Here is a 21,464-nt window from a genome sequence, read left to right as displayed (position 1 = left end):
GCAATTCTTGATTTAGTTCTAAATTGCGTACAGGATCTGGTCCAAGAGATTAATATAACTGAACCACTCGGTAACAACCACCACAATGTAATTAAATTTAACGTGTGTGTGTGTGCGTGCGCGCAGGGGGATACTAAAGAAACCCACCACAGTAGCATTTAACTTCAAAAAGGAGAACTACGCAAAAATGAGGAGGCTCTTTAACCAGAAATTAAATCACAAGAGTGAAATGCCAGCAAGTTCCATGGAATCTTTTTAAAAACACCAAAATATAAGCTCAAATTAAATATATGACCCAAATTAAAAAAAAAACAATTAAGAGGATGAAAAAAATACCACCATGGCTAAATAGAGGAAAAGAGGTGGTTAGAGACAAAAAGATATCATTTAAAAATTGGAAGTCAAATCCTGCTTAGGAAAATAGAAAGGAGCATAAATACTGGCAAGTCAAGTGTAAAAGTATGATTAATCAGGCCAAAAAAGAATTTGAAGAGCAACTAGCAGAAGATAAAAAACTAACAGCAGCAAAAAAATGTACATCAGAAGCCCTGTACAATTGTGGTGCTAAAGGAGCACTCAAGGAAAACAAGGCCATTGTGGAGAAGCTAAATTAATTCATTGCATTAGTCTTCACTGCAGAGGATTTTGAGGGAGATTCCCACACCTGAGCCATTCTTTTTAGGTGACAAATCTGAGGGACTGTCCCAGATTGAGGTGTCAATAGAGAAGGTTTTGGAACAAACTGATACATTAAACAGTAATAAGTCACCAGATGGTACTCATTCAAGAGTTCTGAAGGAACTCAGATATGAAATTAAAGAATTTCTAACTGCAGTACATAATCTATCACTTAAATCACATTCTGTGACAGATTACTGGAATGTGATGCCAATTTTTTAAAAAGGTTCCAGAGGTGATCCTAGCAATTACTGGCTGGTAAACCTAACTTCACTACCAGGCAAATTGGTTGCAACTATAGTAAAGAACAGAATTTTCAGAAACACAGATGAACATGATATGTTGTGGAAGAGTCAACAAAAAACTTTTGTAAAGGGAAATCATACCTATGTGAAGGCCCAAAGTATAATTGGTTCAAAAAAGAATTAGATAAGTTCTTGGGGAATAGGTCCATCAATGGCTATTAGCCAAGATGGTCAGGGATGCAACCCCATTCTCTGGGTGTCCCTAAACTTCTGTCAGAAGCTGGGACAGGACAACAGGTGAATTGCCCTGTTCTGTTCATGGCCTCTGAATCATCTGGCAATGGACAGTTTTGGAAGGCAAGATACTAGGCTAGATGGACCATTGGTCTGACACAGTATGCCCACTGTGATAATCTTATGTTCTTAGAAAATCACCAATTGACCTTTCTGTATCTTTTTATACCTTCTTTATTGGGAGGGGTACAAGTAACTAATTTCTAACTATTATTTGAATTTAACATTTCTGAAGAACACCCACACACCAGTATTTCAATTCGCAACAGAGAATGCACTTCCATCCCACCACAAATTAGAATAGCAATTTCCAAGACTATCTCATCCTTAACATAGTATTTAAAAATTCCAAAACTGATATTGCCACTTTTACAAAGCCAGTAACAACAACATAGTTTACTTTCGCTTTGGGTTGTCAAGGCAGAGATGGGAGGAGGAAGATGGCCAGGTTGCAATGATTCAATATACTTGTCAAAGTATGGGTTTCCAACGATACCACTTACGTCAGAAAAAATATTTAATGAAAAGAAACAAAAATAAAGTTCTGCTCTCCAAGTTTGACAAAATCATCAAGCCCTAAGTTTGGGGCATTTGTATGTAAAGACATACAGTTGACAGCTCTAGTGTGGTAGCTAGCTAAACGGAAGAGGAGTGGAACCATAATTCTTGTGACTACGGATGGGGGCACAAGTTTAAACAGGAAGTTTAGCAGCTGAGTGGGCCAGGAGTAATATGTTAATCACAGGTGATGGGGCAGGAAGGTTCGGCAGAAAAGATGTGGATGAGACTGAGGTCTGTGTCGTCGTGTGTGTTTGTTTGGGGGGTGGGGGGGGAGTTTTGGCTGCCAGAGAACGTTTTGCACACAAGAGTAAGAGACACTGGGATGCAGCAGCACCCTGTGCAGTTTGCCAGTCTTATCCCACAATGGGATCCTCAGACGCAGAGGCACTTGCAAACGGGGTGAGGCAGTAAGGGAATATCTGAGTCTCCGTTAAAGGGCACCCGATACAAAATTATTAAAAGTTTGGAGCTCAGTTTCAGAGACTGCTCACATCATTTATCCATCCTTAACGTCATCAGTGAGAATGTTCTTTGAATTTGTTGGTTTCATGGCAGCGTCTTTACCTGAGGACAGTGAAAGCCTGGGCACGATCATTACAGCACATAGTTCTATCACATACATAGGGCAGGATCTAATATAGTAGTACCTACCCTTTTCAGTCCCAGGGCCCAACTTTATTCCAAAAGGGTTAAGGGGCAACAATTGATACTTTGGGTCATTTCTTCTCATTTCCTCCACTATACTTGTGCCACCCAAACAGCAATCAGGGAGAAAAAGCCACCCACAAGTCACTTGTCTGGATTCCCCAGGCATGGGGGATTTTCGAGGGGCTAGCATATTTGGCTACTATATTCTCTTTCTGCTACCCCTGGCTGTTCCCAGGCTGTTATAACCTGAACCATGTCAGAGAGTCAGGGAGCTGTAACTGGTTGCTGGTGCTTTCCTCCTTTTCTTCCTCTCGTGGGCGTTCTGCATGGCTGTATGGAGGAGAGGGGCTATCCTTTACTAGGTACTTCCTTCGGCTCAGGCAGAACCAGTTGAATTCCCATCCTTGAACTACCCAGTTACTCTCTTCTCTCTTCCCTGTGATATAGCAGATGGACAGATCAGAAGCTGCTCTGCAGTTGTAGCCGGGAAACAACAGCTGCTACTCAGAGCATTCCCAGGTCATATCAGAGCTGCTTCTGGTTCTGCCAGGCAAGTGGCAGAAGGCAGTTGGGGTCACCGTGCTGCATACCACCTCTCTGTAGTGAAGGGGCTGCTTTAAGCACTTTTGTTTGAAAACCAAAGGGTGCAGTCAGGAAGCACTCTTTCAATTCATAACTAAAAACTTTTTCTTCTTAATATGATCACCCTTAAGAGCCACAAATTGGCCTCCAGCTCATAGGCTGGGCACCACCTGCTTCAATACTTTTTACTGTAAGCTATTTAAAAATCTTGACTTGGAGTGAATTTGGCTAAACCAGCCTAGTCACAGACATTCCCTTGTAAATTAAAATTTATTCAACTATAGAATGGTATTTAATTCAGCGAGATAGGATGCACGAGAGGTAATTATTACAGATCAAAACCTCAACCACAAAGGATTACTAGACAAATTGGCTCAAATTCATTTCTGTGCAATTTCAGTGAAACCAGTTACTCTAAGAATGAATTTGCACCACATCTTTTAAGTGATCCAGAATGTGTGATCTGAACTTAAGAACCAGATACAAAAAGTGACAGGAACAAAACTGCTATCAGAGAAAGAAACACCAGTATTCTATGGCCAAATTCAGATCTGCTGTGACCAGATGCTATTTCCCTGAAGTCAATGAAATGAAATCCACTTTCACTAACTCTGCCTTTGACTCAAATTCATTTTTTTCTCCTGCCATTTTTACAAACATGTTCAATAATATTTTAAGTTACTTTGTTATGACAAATCAAGTAATAAATATTTTTGACCTACTGAACTACGCTGGCACCAATGTTTCCTACCAATATCCTACAAAAAAAGTTAAAAACATAAGCACAGTGTACTACACCCACCCCATTTCTGTATCAGTACCCTGAAGCACACATTCTTTATTTGGTAGTTTCATTTCTTCTGAGAAATGATACAGAAGCCTGCTGTTTACAGAATTTACTAAATCTGAAGTAATTGTATGACATTGCAGCCAGCCATTTGTTATGCTGCCCTGTTATTTGAAGTTCTTTTCAGATAACCTATAATTGCAAATCTTCCAAACAAAGTGGAAAATTTAACCAACTATATTGTTAAGAATGTTTTCTTTATTTAATTTCTGTGGTGATAATGAACAGTTACTTTTTATGGTGCATGGTATGCCACAAACATTGTGTGGATTCCACTTAGATGCAATGATTTGGGGTAAGAAACTGATTTCTTTCATTAATTGTGCATCTCATGATTCCTAAAAAATTTGGCGCTCTCTCCTTAAAAATATTCTGTTTCCCATAAATGTATGAAAAAGTGAAATGCAATGTAACAGAACTTGAATTTATGTTTACGTATTTAAATTGTGTCTTGTGAGCAATACTTCAAATACTGTGCCAGCCAACTGGAGACTTTGTAAACTTAAACCGATTTAGTAATCTGTTATAGCAGTGGCATATGTTAAGAAACAAGTAAAGAAAAGCCCCTACAAAAATGGCGAAGGTTCACTATGTTCAAATAGTATTACTGCAGTTATAAATATGCGTTATGTTCCAACAATTACATTTGCTTTGGGATACAGATATTCAAGTAGAAAACTATTATTTTTAAAAGTCCTATTATATTGCACACTAATTTGCTCCATTATATATAAGTTATTGTTATGGAAACTTTGCTTTACTCTGACTTTGATCCAAAGCCCATTGAAATCAAAGGAAAAACTCCCATTGCCTTCAATAGGCTTTGGATCTGCTGTCTGAATGCCAAAGATTCAGACAGAAAAATCTATCTGCTGGATATTTCTGCATTTGCCATAGGCACAGTAGTTTTAAATTAAACTTCTCACATGTTATGGTTTATAAAATGTCTTACAATCAATTCTACTATTCCATCTTGCCTGGACAAATTCAAAAAACTGTTCTGTCAAGAGTTTAGAGGTTAGCAAAATTTAGTCTACATATCAAATTATGATAGCCCTGGCATCCCACATATACACTATGTTACAGAAACAACTGACACTGCAATATAGTCAGAACTCTTTTATATATTGAATTGCCTCTGTTAGATTGCCTGTTCCTCATCTTTTAAAATGGAATGAAAATAATATAAATTACAGCAAACAGAATCTCACAGTAAACAGATTAAGATGGAGCAGTGATTCTTGTGACTGTTGGAAAGACGGTAGAAATAAGGAAACTTCTTTCACAGATTATGGGAATATTATCAAACTGTTACCAAATTCTCAAGAACAGTTATTAAACAGGTTAAAAAACATACGCTACAACTACCACTAGACTGATCATACTTTTGGGCTTCCCAATGAAGAAAATATATATGGTTTAAATAATATCCATCTTGGAACACATAGCTGACTGCAGCAAGAAGTGAAATCACTGCTACATGCAAAACCTCACTCACAAAGGAAGACCTTTTAGGTAAAGATCTCAAAACAACATTCTGGAAAGAGGCCCTACCCAGGTCAATGATAAAAAATGCATGTGCAATGCCGTAGCTTACATTTGTGTGTGTGATCACCATGAAAGCATATCTGTATACACACATAGGGTAGTTGCTTCATGTAAATGTAGGCACGCAATTGTGGGAGCATTTGTGAGTTTAGATGTTCAGGCACACACATAGATGGCTCAATTTTCAAAAGTGCTGAACTCCCAGAAACTCCTGGGTGCTATAAGGTTTTGAAAGTTGGCCAGAAATTTCAAAGGCATCTAAAAGAGTTACATGCTTCAAATTCCAAAGAATTTCACTGGGTCTTGGACAAATGACTCCCTTAGGGTGGAATTTTCAGAAGAACCCGTGTCTAAGTATTAATTTGGAGCCAAACTTTAGGCTTCTATTTTTTTAAATCTTGGTGGTCATTCTTCTATTTTTTTCCAACTTTTCTGTTTGCTATATATTTCCCCAAAATTTGTTTTCAGTTTGACCTGAAACTAATTCTATTTTCCAATTTTTCAGAGTTGCCAACAAACTAAAATATAAAACAGTTAATAACCTTTCATAACGTTTGTTCTTCCAGATGCGTTGCTCATGTCCATTCCATGATAGATGTGTGCGTGCCGCATGCACACTTGCTGGAAATTTTTCCCTCAGTGGTATCGGTAAGGCAGCTCTAGCACCCTCTGGAGTCACACACGTATGCGCCGGTATAAGGGGTGCCACCGGCCCCATACACACTCAGTTACTTCTTGCCAGTAACTCCAACAGAGAGGTAGGAGGGTGGGTCATGGAATGGATATGAGCAACACATCTCGAAAAAACAATAGTTATGAAAGGTTAGGAACCATTTTTTCCTTTTTCAAGTGCTTGCTCATGTCCATTTCATGCTCAGTGACTCACAAGCAATAACCCCAGAGGTCAGCTCATGGATGTGCTGACTGCAACACTGGTCTCCTGAAACTGGCATCATCACGGGCCTGTTGGGTGATGGCGTAGCAGGATGCAAAGGTATGAACCAACGACCATGTGGCGGCTCTACAGATATCGTGGATTAGTACCTGTGTGAAGAACGCTGCTGATGAAGCCTGGGCTCTCATGGAATGTGCAGTCATGATGGCCAGAAGTGGAACCTTTGCCTGCCCATAGCAAGCTCGGATACAGGCGGTTATCCAGGATGAGATTCTTTGGGATGACACAGGTAGCCCGCTCATCCTTTCTGTTACTGCTACAGCGAGTTGTGTGGACTTGTGGAAGAGCTTGGTACTCTCAATATAGAAGGTGAGGGCCCACCTAACATCCAGTGTACAAAATATGATGTTCCTCTGCCGTCTTGCGAGGATTTGGGAAGATAGGAAGAAAAAGGTCCTAGTTGTTGTGGAACTGTGACACCACCTTTGGTAGGAAGGCCAGATGGGTTCCTTGAAGAACACCATATAAGGGAATTCTGACATCAGGACTTTGATCTCAGAGACCCTTTGGCCAAAGTGATGGCCATCAGGAAGGTGACCTTCCAAGAGAGAAGCAGTATGGGGCATGACGCTAATGGCTTGAAGGGAGACCCAGTGAGCCTCAACAGGACCAAGTTTAAGTCCCATGAGGGGATCAGCTCACGAACCAGAGGGTAGAGTCTTTCCAGCCCCTTGAGAAACCTGTCATCTCATGGGAGAACACTCATCTGCCATGAACTGGAGGGTGGAAGGCTGAAATGGCTGCCAAGTGAACTTTAATAGATGAGAGAGCCAGACCTTGATGCTTTGGGTGGGGCAGATCATCCAAGATAGATTGCAGAGAGGAGTGGAATGGAGAGAGATTCTATTCAGAGATTCTATTCTATTCTATTCAACAAATAAAATGTCTCCACTTGGCCAAGTAAGTAGTCTTGGTGGAAGGCTTTCTACTACCCAGCAAGACCTGTTGAACCTGTTCCAAGCAGGCCTACTCTTCAGGGTTCAGCAACCATACCATCAGGTGCAGGGAGGTGAGGTTCTGGCCAAGCAACCGTCCATGGTCTTGTGAAATCAAGTTGAGGCAGGGTGGGAGCATGAGTGGAACTGCCACTGAGAGGTTCAGAAACATACCGAACTGTGACAAGGTGCTGGGCAGGAATCCCTGAGCCAGCAGACAGAAAGGGGGAAGCCAGAGAATGGAAGAAGAGGGGTAGTTCTTCCTTCCTGACTGCAGAGATTGAGAATTCCTTAAGGCTGAAACCCCGAAGCTTTAGATGGTGAGAAGGTGGTGAGATTACATGCTGTAAATAAACTGCACAAGTGATCGCTGAGCCAGAATGTCTCTGAGTGGTTTTTGGAAGAGAGTAGAAGCAGGAGCAAAGGGGGGGAGGGCACCCCTGCTACGCCCTGTTACACAAACCAATGCTGGTGTGACCGCGCAGGAGTTATCAGGATAACCTTCGCCTTGTCCCGTTTGATTTTTAGGAAGACCTTGTGAACCAAAGGAACACGTGGGAAGACATACAGTAGGCAATCTGCCCACAAGAGCAGGAAGGCATCGGAGAGGGAGCCCATGCTGTGCCTGTGCAGTGAACTGAACTGATGGCATTTCCTGCTGTGTCTGGTGGCAAACAGGTCCACCTGGGGGGACCCCCACTTCTTGAAGATGACACTGACTAGCACTGGGTGAAGAGACCATTTGTGGGGAGAGGAAAAGGATTTGCTGAGGCTATCCACAATCATATTTCAGACTCCTGGGAGATGTGACGCCTTGAGATGAATAGGAGTATTTCACGCCCGAAGTCCCACAGCCTGTGGACCTCTTGGCACAGGGCTGAAGATTGAGTCCCTCCCTGCTTGTTGATGTAAAACAGTGGTCTCCAACCTTTTTACACACAAGATCACTTTTTGAATTTAAGTGCAACCCAGGATCTACCCTGCCCCTTCCCTGAGTCCCCGCCACTTCCCCGAAGCCCCCCCTCCCCACTTTCACCGGGTTGGGGCTGGAGGTGTGGGCTCTGGGCTGGGACCGAGGGGTTCAGAGTGTGGGAGGCGCATCTGGACTGATCCTGGGGCAAGGAGTTGGGATTCAGGAGGGGATGAAGGGAGCAAGCTCTGAGATGGAGTTTGGGTGCAGGAGGGGGCTCCAGATTGGGGCAGAGTGCTGAGGTGCAGGAGGGGTATGGGGTGCTGGCTCTGGGAGGGGGCTTAGGACTGGGCTCCCACCGGGCGGCACTTACCTCAGGTGGCTCCCAGGAGGTTCCCTGCCTGCCCCAGCCCCATACACTGCTCCTGGAAGGGGCCAACGTGCTCCTATGGCCCCAGGGGCAGGCACATGGCTCTGTGCATTTTCTCTCTCTGCAAGCACAGCCCCTGCAGCTCCCATTGGCTGCAGTTCCCCATTCCCAGGCAATGGGAGATGCAGCAGTGGTGCTTGCAGGCAGGAGCAGTATGCGGAGACCACTGCCCCCCACGCCCACCCCAGGGCCGCTGAGGCATGCTGGCCGCTTCCAGGAGAGGCCTGAGGCCAGGGCAGGCAGGGAGCCTGCCTGAGCAGCAGCCCCATTGCACCACCGGACCTTTAGCAGCCAGAGATTGCCATCAACTGGCAGAGGCTCCAGGATCGACCAACCTATCGCAATCTACAGGTTGGTGACCACTGATGTGTAAAACATTGATGCCGTGTTGTCTGTTAAGACCTGCACCACTTTGCCTGAGATCTGGGGAAGGAGCACCTGGCAAGCCAAGCGTACCGTAGACATTTAGATGCAGGGAGAGTTCTTCCTGGGACTAGAAGCCCTGGTTCCTGACACTGCCAAGGTCTGACACCCCAGATCTGACACATCTGAGACCAAGGTTACTGATGGATGAGGGGCAGCCAAATGCACCCTTTCATTACAGATCCTGGGTCTCTCCACCAGGTCAGTGAAGCAAGGACCAGAGGTGAAGTCATGAATATCGAGTCCAGAAGGTGTCTGCTAGGAGAGTAGACCGACACCAGCCATATCCAAAGGTGTCTGAGGTACAGCCTTGTGTGCTACACCATGTAGGTGCATGCCATGTCACCCGCCATGTCACCCAACAGCCTGAGGCAGACCCCAGCTGTCGTTAGTGGGTGGATCATGACTTTGGAAATCTGGTCCAACATAACTTGGAAACGGGCAGCCGGTAGGGAGGCCATGACCTGGGCTGAATCGAGCAATGCCTCGATGAACTCTATTCTCTGAACCGGGACCAGGGTTGACTTCTGCTCGTTTATCAATAGACCCAGTGCCTGGAAGGTGACCTGTACTGTGCTGATACTGTGCCGCAGCTGAGCCAATGACCGACCTATGATCAACCTGTCATCAAGGTATGGATAGACTTGCATGCTTCGAAGCCTGAGGAAGGCTGCCATCACCACCATACACTTAGTCAAAACCCATGGGGCTGCTGACAGACAGAAGGGAAGAGTAGTGTATTGGTAGTGGTGTTACCCCACCATGAACCTGAAGAATCTTCTGTGGCTGCAGAATAGAGAGATGTGGAAATAGGCATCCTTTAAGTCAAGGGTGGAGTATCAGTCTCCTGGATCCAGGGAGGCAATGATGGAGGCCAGAGAGTCCATGGAGAACCTCAGTTTCTCGAGATATTTGTTGAGGCCATGCAGGTCCAGGATAGGCAGTAGTCCCCCCATGGTCTTTGGGATCAGGGCTCGAGGAACCTCCTCCACCAGCTCCATGCACTGGAGGGCTTGCACCTCCTAGATGAGAAGCTGCTTGTGAGGGGTGGATGAAAACTGAAGGATATAACCAGCTGTTACTGTACTCAATATCCAACTGTCTGATGTTATATAGGACCATGCTGGGCTGAAGGGTGACAGGTGTTCAAAAACAAAAGAGGAGGTGCATCTGGAGCTGAGACTGGTATAATGCCCTTGGGCATACCTTCAAAAGGCCTGCTGGCCCCACCAAAGTATGTGTGAGAGCCTGACTGGGAGGCAGAGGTAGAAGGGAGGGGTTGTTGTCGTTTATAATCCTTCTCCTTACTTCTGTAGGGCTCCTGCTTGGAAGGTGCGTGAACCTGGAAGGTTGCTGGTGCCTAAAGAGCTTCCTGGAGGCTGGTGGCATATAAAAGCCTAATTAACAAAGTGTAATTCTTGAGTCCTTGAAGTTGTGGAGCTTCAAGTCTGTCTGCTCAGAAAACAGGGAGGAGCCTTCAAAGGGGAGGTCTTGGACAGTCTTCTAAACCCCATGAGGAAGGCCAGACAATTGAAGCCACGAACAGTGCCTCATGGTGACAGCTGAAGCCATAGTCCTGTCTGCTGAGTTGGCCACACACAGAACTGCCTAAAGGGAAGTTCTGGCCACAGTCTTGTCCTCCTCCAAGATGGCCATAAATTCCTGCCTTGATTCCTGTGGGAGGGAGTCTTTACATTTGGACAGCGAGTCCCACAGATTAAAACTGTACCTCCCCAGTAGAGCCTACTGGTTGGAGATACATAGTTGGTGTGGAAGAAAAATAATCTAATAAGACCTTTCCAATTTTTTTAAGAACTCCCTATTGCAGGATAATAGTATGTGCTAAGGAAAGATGAGTAAAGGTCATCTTAGTGGGTGGCCAAGAGAAAATATGACAGCAAAAGAATTTCTGAAAGCCCGACTATCCAGCCAGTTCCGCTTAAAATTCCCCTAACCGCAATATTGTTATGGCCTACTGTTAACTGCACTTGGCCTATGATTTACCCTCAAAGCTTGCTTAAACTGGAAAAGTTGCTTATTGCTGCAATATGTATGATCTTGTCCTTATAAGGCATTATTGGAAGGGTCTGTGGAAAAGTATCCATGCAGAAGCGTATTGTTCGAGAATGCTACTGAAAACCCTATATAAGTCTGTTGAAGTGTATGGAAAATAGAGCAGCTTGCCACCCTGCGTGGGGCTATGCTGACTCTCCTTGCATATATGCTTGCATAAAATAAAAAGCCTCAGGCGATTCTGACTCCTAAAATGACGAGTGGTTAATTTTCCACTACATTGGAAACTGCCCATTGAATAAACCTTCTGTCCAAAGAAGTCCAGTCTCTTAGCTTCTTTATTTTTGGGGGTAGCACTCAACTGCCCCGTCTTTCCTGCTCATTCACCACCGACACTACCAGGGATCCCAGGGGAAAGTGCGAATAAAGGACGTCAAACCCGCTTGCTGGGACATAGTATTTGTTTTCTGCCTTCTTTGAGGTGGGGGACAGAGAAGAAGGGGTCTGCCACAGTGTCTTAACAGGCCCCAACACTACCTCATTTATGGGTAAGGCCATGCTGGAGGGAGGAGCGGCAGCCAGATTGTCCATCAGGCTGTACACCAACTCCTTAAGCTCTTCCACCTCCAGACCCAAGTTCGCCATGAACGTTTTCAGGAGGTCCTGGTGGGCCCTGAAGTCGTCTTGAGGGAGTAGGGTACTAGGGCCTGCAACTGCCTCATCCGGGGAGGAGGAGGAGGCGGCCTGTGCTGGAGGAGGGGCTCCCTCCTCTTCCTCTGCTTTGAATACATCCATTGCAACCACCTGCTGAACATCGGCACTGGGATCGATGCTGGAATCCGGTGCCGGGTGGATGAGGTAGTGGCCCACCTTTCTGACACCATCAAGTCGAGTGGTGGGAAGGGGATCCTGGTATCTGTGGAAACCCCCAGAGGTTCCAGTACATTGGCCAGTGGCCTGGTGGCTAGCTGCCGGCGGGAGGGCCGGTACCGAAATCTGGAGGCTGGGTATCGACAGGTCTTTGAAGGGGAATCCTTCACTCCTTCCAACTCCTAAGAGGATTCTTTCCTTGGAGACCATGGTGATGCAGTACTCGCTTCCACCATTGGGCAGTGCTGAGAGACTGGGGACCAGTGTCAAGACAGTGACCATGCATTGATACCATGGAGGGCTTGCCTCAGGACGGTGCCTCATACTGGGACAGAGCTTGATGGACTTCTTCCCTTCTGACCCTGGTTGCCCTCACCGGCAGGGGTCCTTAGGAGTCAGCGGGACCAGAAGGGACAGCAGATCCTTCGCAACCTGAAAAGCCTCCGGTGTCAAGAGGGCCAGGAACCATCTGGCTACATGGCTGCTCATGGGATTCTGTGGAAGGTACTCTAGGCGGAGTCTGTGGAGCCATCAGTGGCTCGGGGGAGGACAAGTGGACCGATGCAGGTCTCACTATGCCAGCTCCTTCCTGCTTGCCTCTATTCAGCACAGGGAATGGAGAATGGTGCTGGGAAGAACATTGTACTGGAGGAGTGCTCGGTGCTGATTCGGAGAGGCTTAGTTCTGAGGCTGGTCTGAGGGCCATCTCCATAAGAACGGCTTTCATTTGAATTTCCCTGTCCTTTCTGGTATGGGGTTTGAAGTCCCTGTAGATCTGGCCCTTCTCTCTAACATGAGACTCCCCAGCCACTTTAGACAGCTAGTGTACGGCATCGGCTTGCAGCAAGAGGCACATGGCTTGAAGCCTGGGGAACAGGGCATGTCCAGCCCTTGGAGCAAACAGTCCCTTGATGACAGGGACAACTACTATATACACTAACTCTAACTAAGAGCTATGTACATTAACTATGACCAAGAAAATCCAGCCATTGGGAAAGAAAACCTTGCCACAGCAAGAAGGAGAGAGAGATGGAGTTATTGCACACAAAGAAAACTGTTAAACCAATGAAGATACATAAACTCAACACTAAATATGAAATAAGACTCTCCACCAACAAGAGAAAAAAGAAAAGATAAATAGCAGCTTTGCTGAAAAATATGCTTGTTACTCCCCAGGATGCAATAATTTATAAAGGGCCATATGATTCTGTTCCCATCTCCTCCTCAAATATCTGCTCTGTAATATTATCAGCAGTACGATGTTTAATGATACTATACCATGACCATTATTCTCGTCAATTAATAGTATTTTGCTTGTTTATAGCATCCTTTATATAATGGCAGTTCTGGGGCTTTGTCACTGTTTTCCTTTCCCCACTGTGACCTTGCTTTAGTATTGTGTGTGGTAAGCGAGCTGGCAGAAAGACATTACCAAAAACAGTCATGTCAAAATACAGATAAGTAATGCAAACATGCATTTCCTGAGATTGTATCCAAACTGGAATGTAGCATCTCATAGGTATGTCACTTTTAATGCTCCCTATGGAGTAACAGAATGATATGGTTTTATTGAGTATGTAACAGAAACTACTATTTTTTGTTTTTTTGTGGTTCAGTCATCAAATTACCCAACACATTTCTGAAGGAAAGTTTAAACAAAAATTAATCCTGAGACTCCTGGAATGTAGATGAGACCACTGATGAGGGTGAGTATTTTCCATACCAATATTAAGTCACATTTGGGACACAACAGGGGCAAGCCCTGTGGTACAGCAGTATGTCAATACACACTATGGAACTTTTAGTGCACATCAGTAGGGTCCACATGGACAGTTAGCGTGCAGAATGCTGGAGTACTGTAGATTTAAACCCTGGCTTGTCAAGCAGTAAGTGTTTGTGTAGACATGCCCTATCTTTCTCACAACATATTGATGCCTGGGTAAACAAAGGAAGTACATAACAAAAATGACTCCTTTGCAGTACATTTAGTACATTAGTACATTTTAAAGTACACTTTTACTCAAAAGAAGAAAAGAATTGAAATCATTCTTATTTTTACCTTTAGGTGTTGGAATTTGCCTGTCATGTCCATCCATTTGACTCACAGGATCATTGGAATCTGGTATCTCCATTTCACCTAAGTGAAAAATAAACCATTGAAATTTTAAACCAGTTGAGATTGAGTTGATCTTTCTCTTCTTGAACAGAATAAAAATATTGGGTATTTAAACTCACTTGGGGCCAAAACTTGGCCCCACTGAAGCCTGTGGCAAAATTCCCATTGACTTCAAGGGGATCAGGAATTAGCCCTTATTGACTATAAGATCTATTCAGCACAACAAATTGAAGGTATTGTGCTTGACATAGTGACAGCATTAAAAAGTGTGTTACAGTTCTATCCACACATAAAAAATAAAATTCAAATACTTTCTGCAAACCGCCTTTGTCATATCAGATTACTCAGTAGTGAAACTCTGTTGACATTCTTGAGCAAAACATGGCATAAGATTTACTTTTGAGAATATATTACATTCATTTAAATTCTATTTTCACAGGTTAGACCCATCTCTGATGCCTTGTGCTTCCCAGCCCCAACACCACCTTTTGAATGATGATCTAACCACCCACCAAGGCATTGAAAGACAGCAAAAGAATTCAAATCAGAGTGTTTTATAACTACACATTATTTGCTATTTGTAAAAGTCTCTTAGAACTGGGGGCTTGAAAATCTGGTATTTTCCCCAGCCAGTTCTATCATTTTACCATTAGCGCACACTCAGACTAAGGCCAGAAGGGACCATCATGATCATCTAGTCTGACCTCCCGCACATTGCAGGCCACAAACCTGCCCACTTCTGAAATAAACCCATAACCTCTGGCTTAGTTACTGAAGTCCTCAAATCTTGATTTAAAGATTTACAGAGAATCCACCATTTACTCTAGGTCAAACCAGCACACTGAACTCTCTTCCTCCCCACCCCAATATTCCAAATGGTGTTGAAATTAATATCTTTTTGTTCAACTTTTTGTTTACGCACCAGTATACAATATCACAGCACAGCACTGGAAACTGTTAGTTGGCTGCTCCTGAAGAGCAGTAGGGACAGCATACAGAGGGTTTTTTATTTTTATGGTTTTGGGGAAAATTATGACTACTGTTGCAGGGTTTTGACTTTTTTTGTTTTAAAACATTCTTTCAGCAACAGGGAGTGGGTAGATTTATAAGACATACAGTTATAGAGCTGCTTTCACTAAACCTACTTCTCGCAAGAAACAGCTCAGCCACTAACTCCACCAGAGGGGTTCCCAGCTCAAGCAGAGATAGGTGCCTCCCTGCAGCTCAGATGTTGGGCACTGAACTCTGTGAGGAGGTGGGGCTTGGGAACACCCCTCACTGACATCTCCCATTGGCTAGTGTGCTGGCTGTTATGGCTCCCATTCTCAAGCACCTCTCTCTCCCCACACATTGTATCGGGAGCACCTAACACAAGCTTTAAGGATTCCAGTGTCTTTCAATGTGCCCAAGTCCCTTTGTGGATCCAGGCAAAAGTACTTCATAATCCTATACTCTTTCCTGTGGTTCACTTCACCTAGCTACTTTGGTAAAATTACACTGCCTTGTCTCCACTAGGATTGTTACAGTGGGACAGCTAATGCGTGTTAATTATTCTGCTGTAAAAACACTTTTTTTTTTTTTTTTGGCAGTGAAGCCAAAGCCTCATACCAAGAGTTGGAGGGGAACGCAGAGTGTCACAATCCTGGAGAGGCGCTCTTTGAGTCACATGTGCATAAACCCAGCCTGTTCTCAATGTTATGCTCTCAACTGATGACTTCAAGTGATCGGAGTACACTGGGAATTACAAAAGAACAGGACAGTTTTACAAATAAAATTTTGGACAGGCGCTGTTATGATACATGATGACCTACACTCACACTCCTCTATGGAATGTTCAATGCCCATGCAATGATTTAAGTTCCTTGACTATTTTTTTTATGTTATTGATCTATGCTCAACTTCATTTCCTGTGTTTTCTGCATTCCTTTATCAGTTAAGTGGGATTCTCAAAAGGGACAAACATGAGAAGCCTATACAGAGCGGTCTCTCTCTTCCCACACCCACATCCCTAGTTGGTGTTTTTTAACTCTCACATTAGAATGGAATGAGACAAAAGCATCTGCTGATTTTAAAATGCTTTAATAATAGTTTTATGTAATTCCTCCTTGTGCTTGGTATGTTTACGTCTGGCAAAAACATTTGTCTCCAGATGTGCCTTATCAGAAAATAACTGCAAACCACAGACAGTATACACCAGCAAAGTCTCCATGACTAAGCAATGTTAAATTGAAAAATGCTCTGTGTGGGCTGTAAATTATAAATCCGAAACAGATCTGCCATTTTCAACTGTCACTATAATGAAAGAAACATTTTATCTTTTAAATATTCTAATCTGAAAGTTTTCTTTTTTAAACCATATTTATTATGAACTCTTAATTTTAATTAGGGCTGTCAAGCGATTAAAAATAATCACAATTAATGACAAGATAAAAATAGTAGCAATTAATCATGGTTTTAATCACAGTGCTAACAACAGAATGCCAATTTAAATTTATTATAAATATTTTTGAATGTTTTTCTACATTTTCAAATATATTGATTTCAATTACAACAGAGAATACAAAGGTTTCAGAGTAGCAGCCATGTTAGTCTGTATCCGCAAAAAGAAAAGGAGTACTTGTGGCACCTTAGAGACTCACAAATTTATTTGAGCACACGAAAGCTTATGCTCAAATAAATTTGTTAGGCCTGGTCTACAGTATGCGGTTATTTCGGAATTATCCGAGTTACCTCAAAATAAAACTGGTTCCGTCCACATGACCAAACCAGTTTTTTTCGATTTAAAGGGCTCTTTACTCCGATATCTGTACTCCACCTCGGCAAGTGGAGTAGCACTAAAATCGAGATCGCAGTTCCGGATTACAGGTACTGTGGACGCAATTCGACGATATTGGCCTCTGGGAGCTATCCCAGAATGCTCTCTTGTGATTGCTCTGGACAACACACTGAACTCTGATGCACTAGCCAGGTAGGCAGTAAAAGCCCCAGGAACTTTTGAATTTCCTGTTTGGTCACCATCAGCACAAGTGACTATCAGCACAGTACACCATCACAGGTGACCATGCAGAGTCCACCATCACAGGCAATCACGCAGTCCCGGATTCGCAGACGAGCTCCAGCATGGTCCGAACGGGAGGTACTGGATCTCATTGCATGTTGGGGAGACGAATCTGTTATGGAAGAACTATGTTCCAAAAAAAGGAACGCAAATACGTATGCTAAAGTCTCCAGGACCATGCCGGAAAGAGGCTACTCCAGGGACACAAAGCTGTGTCGTACATAAATCAAGGAGCTCAGGCAAGCGTACCAAAAAGCCAGGGAGGCAAACGAGCGCTCTGGGTCACAGCCCCAAACATGCTGCTTCTACCGTGAGCTGCATGCAAATTATGGGGGGTGATGACACCACTACCCCACCACTGTCCATGGACACCTGCAAGGGGGGAGTAGCACAGAGCGAGGAGGATGAGTTTTTGGAGGACAAAGAGGAGGAGGAGGACAGTGCACAGGCGGCAAGCGGGGAATCTGTTTTCCCCCCTAGCCAGGAACTATTCTTAACGCTGGAGCCAATAGCCTCCCCCTACTCCCAAAGCATGCTCCCAGACCATGACCCTGGAGAAGGCACTTCTGGCGAGTGAGAGCTTGATCGGAGCCACGCAGGGGATGGCGGGAAACCTAGTCGCGCTGGGCTGTTCGCATTTAGTTTAAAGGGCTCATCCCTGCTCAGAGCCTCATCAGAGCCCTGCGGGGTGTGGGAGGGGGGGGAATAGGGGGGAGGATGTTGTGTGAAGCAATCATCCCAGAGAGCTCACAGGCTGCCTGCAAGCTGAATTCCGTTGCCTGGCCGCTGCCTGCAAGCTGAATTCTGTTGCCTGGCCGCATGTGATGGCTTACTCACACCAAAGTGGCAGGCACTTCAGTATAAGAGGCAAAATGAGACCTTGTACAGAAAGAACATGTGCTGTGTACTATGAATTGCCTGTTTCACCGAGAAACAGTGTCCCCTTTGTTCTCTAAAATGTATCTTTTAAAATACTACCCTCCCTTTTTCTCCTCCTGCAGCAGGTCCAAATGTTTCAATGTGGCCCCTATCTACTCCATCCCAGAGGCTGGTCCAGATTAGAAAGCAGAAAAAAAGAACTCGGGACGACATGTTTGCCAAGCTCATGCAGTTCTCCTGCACTGATAGGGCCCAGTTGAATGCATGGAGGCAAACAATTGTGGAGTAGCGTAAAGCGTTACATGAATACGAAGAGAGGAGGGATATGCGCAGTGAGATCAGGCAGGATGCTATGGTCAAGCTCATGGGGGAGCAAACTGACATGTTCCGCTGTATGGTGGATCTAATGCAGGAAAGGCAGCAAGACCACAGACTGCTGCTGCAGCCCCTGAATAACTGCCCTCCCTCCTCCCCAAGTTCCATAGCCTCCTCACCCAGACCTTAAAAGTCTGACCTTAAAAACTTCTAAGGAAGGAGATTCCACCACCTCCCTAGGTAACGCATTCCAGTGTTTCACCACCTTCCTAGTGAAAAAGTTTTTCCTAATATCCAACCTAAACCTCCCCCACTTCAACTTGAGACCATTACTCCTTGTCCTGTCCTCTTCTACCACTGAGAATAGTCTAGAACCATCCTCTCTGGAACCACCTCTCAGGTAGTTGAAAGCATCTATCAAATCCCCCCTCATTCTTCTCTTCCGCAGACTAAACAATCCCAGTTCCTTCAGCCTCGCCTCATAAGTCATGTGTTCCAGTCCCCTAATCATTTTTGTTGCCCCCCACTGGACGTTTTCCAATTTTTTTCACATCCTTCTTGTAGAATGGGGCCCATAACTGGACACAGTACTCCAGATGAGGCCTCACCAATGCTGAACAGAGGGGAACAATCACGTCCCTCGATCTGCTGGCAATGCCCCTACTTATACAGCCCAAAATGCCATTGGCCTTCTTGGCAACAACTGTTGACTCATATCCAGCTTCTTGTCCACTGTAACCCCTAGGTCCTTTTCTGCAGAACTTCTGCCTACCCATTCGGTCCCTAGTCTGTAGCAGTGCATTGGATTCTTCCGTCCTAAGTGCAGGACTCTGCACTTGTCCTTGTTGAACCTCATCAGATTTCTTTTGGCCCAATCCTCTAATTTGTCTAGGGCCCTCTGTGTCCTATCCCTACCCTCCAGCATATCTACCTCTCCTCCCAGTTTAGTGTCATCTGCAAACTTGCTGAGGGTGCAATCCACACCATCCTCCAGATCATTTATGAAGATATTAAACAAAACCGGCCCCAGGACCGACCCTTGGGGCAGTCCACTTGATACCAGCTGCCAACTAGACATGGAGCCATTGATCACTACCCATTGAACCCGACAATCTCGCCAACTTTCTATCCACCTTACAGGCCATTCATCCAGCCCATACTACTTTAACTTGCTGGCAAGAATACTGTGGGAGACCGTGTCAAAAGCTTTGCTAAAGTCAAGGAACAACATGTCCACTGCTTTCCCCTAATCCACAGAGCCAGTTATCTCGTCATAGAAGGCAATTAGATTAGTCAGGCATGACTTGCCCTTGGTGAATCCATGCTGACTGTTCCTGATCACTTTCCTCTCCTCTAAGTGCTTCAGAATTGATTCCCTGAGGACCTGTTCCATGATTTTTCCAGGGACTGAAGTGAGGCTGACTGGCCTGCAGTTCCCAGGATCCTCCTTCTTCCCTTTTTTAAAGATAGGCACTACATTAGCCTTTTTCCAGTCGTCCGGGACTTCCCCCGATCGCCATGAGTTTTCAAAGATAATGGCCAATGGCTCTGCAATCACATCCGCCAACTCCTTTAGCACTCTCAGATGCAGCACATCCAGCCCCATGGACTTGTGCTCGTCCAGCTTTTCTAAATAGTCCCGAACCACTTCTTTCTCCACAGAGGGCTGGTTACCTCCTCCCTATGCTGTGCCACCCAGTGCCTGCTTCCAGGAGTCTGGGAGCTGACCTCGTTCGTGAAGACAGAGGCAAAAAAAACATTGAGTACATTAGCTTTTTCTACATCCTCTGTCACTAGGTTGTCTCCCTCATTCAGTAAGGGGACCACACTTTCCTTGACTTTCTTCTTGTTGCTAACATACCTGAAGAAACCCTTCTTGTTACTCTTAATATCTCTTGCTAGCTGTAACTCCAGGTGTGATTTGGCCTTCCTGATTTCACTCCTGCATGCCTTGTCTTTCAGATCAGCAATGATTTCACTGTTAAGCCACGCTGGTCGCCTGCCACATTTACCATTCTTTCCACACATCGGGATGGTTTGTCCCTGTAACCTCAATAAGGATTCTTTAAGATACAGCCAGCTCTCCTGGACTCTTTTCCCCCTCATGTTATTCTCCCAGGGGATCCTGCCCATCAGTTCCCTGAGGGAGTCAAAGTAAGCTTTTCTGAAGTCCAGGGTCCGTATTCTGCTGCTCTCCTTTCTTCCCTGTGTCAGGATCCTGAACTCGACCATCTCATGGTCACTGCCTCCCAGGTTCCCACGCACTTTTGCTTCCCCTACTAATTCTTCCCGGTTTGTGAGCAGCAGGTCAAGAAGAGCTCTGCCCCTAGTTGGTTCCTCCAGCACTTGCACCAGGAAATTGTCCCCTACACTTTCCAAAAACTTCCTGGATTGTCTGTGCACTGCTGTATTGCTCTCCCAGCAGATATCAGGGTGATTGAAGTCTCCCATGAGAACCAGGGCCTGCAATCTAGTAACTTCCATGAGTTGCCAGAAGAAAGCCTCATCCACCTCACCCCCCTGGTCCGGTGGTCTATAGCAGACTCCCACCACGACATCACCCTTGTTGCTCATGCTTCTGAACTTAATCCAGAGATTCTCAGGTTTTTCCTGAAGTTTCATACTTGAGCTCTGAGCAGTCATACTGCTCCCTTACATACTATGCAACTCCCCAACCTTTGCTGCCCTGCCTGTCCTTCCTGAACAGTTTATATCCATCCATGATAGTACTCCAGTCATGTGAGTTATCCCACCAAGTCTCTGTTATTCCAATCACATCATAATTCCTTGACTGTACTAGGACTTCCAGTTCTCCCTGCTTGTTTCCCAGGCTTCTTGCATTTGTTAATAAGCACTTGAGATAACTCGCTGATCATCCCACTTTCTCAGTATGAGGCAGGAGCCCTCTCCTCTCTCGCGCGCTCCTGCTCGTGCTTCCTCCCTGTATCCCACTTCCCCACTTACCTCAGGACTTTCTTCTCCTTCCCCCGATTAACCTAGTTTAAAGCCCTCTTCACTAGGTTAGCCAGCCTGCTTGCAAAGATGCTCTTCCCTCTCTTCGTAAGGTGGAGCCTGTCTCTGCCTAGCACTCCTCCTTCTTGGAACACCATCCCACGGGCAAAGAATCCAAAGCCTTCTCTCCGACAGCACCTGCATA

General features: G+C 45.0%; 1 protein-coding gene across 4 annotated transcripts in view; it reads right to left on the bottom strand.

Moving 5' to 3' along the window:
• The window catches only part of ROR2 (receptor tyrosine kinase like orphan receptor 2), a 238,973-nt gene that overhangs the window by 48,234 nt on the left and 169,275 nt on the right, over positions 1-21,464 (bottom strand). For all 4 annotated transcript variants that reach the window (XM_084629275.1, XM_084629276.1, XM_084629277.1 and 1 more), the window contains exon 2: positions 13,999-14,076. In XM_084629275.1, coding sequence (XP_084485401.1) covers positions 13,999-14,076 — 78 coding nt within the window. The remainder of the gene's footprint in view (positions 1-13,998; positions 14,077-21,464) is intronic.

The sequence above is a fragment of the Lepidochelys olivacea genome, assembly GCF_965140295.1.
Source record: "Lepidochelys olivacea isolate rLepOli2 genome assembly, chromosome: 5".
NCBI classification, from domain to species: domain Eukaryota; kingdom Metazoa; phylum Chordata; order Testudines; family Cheloniidae; genus Lepidochelys; species Lepidochelys olivacea.
This window is presented reverse-complemented; position numbering and strand designations above follow the sequence as displayed.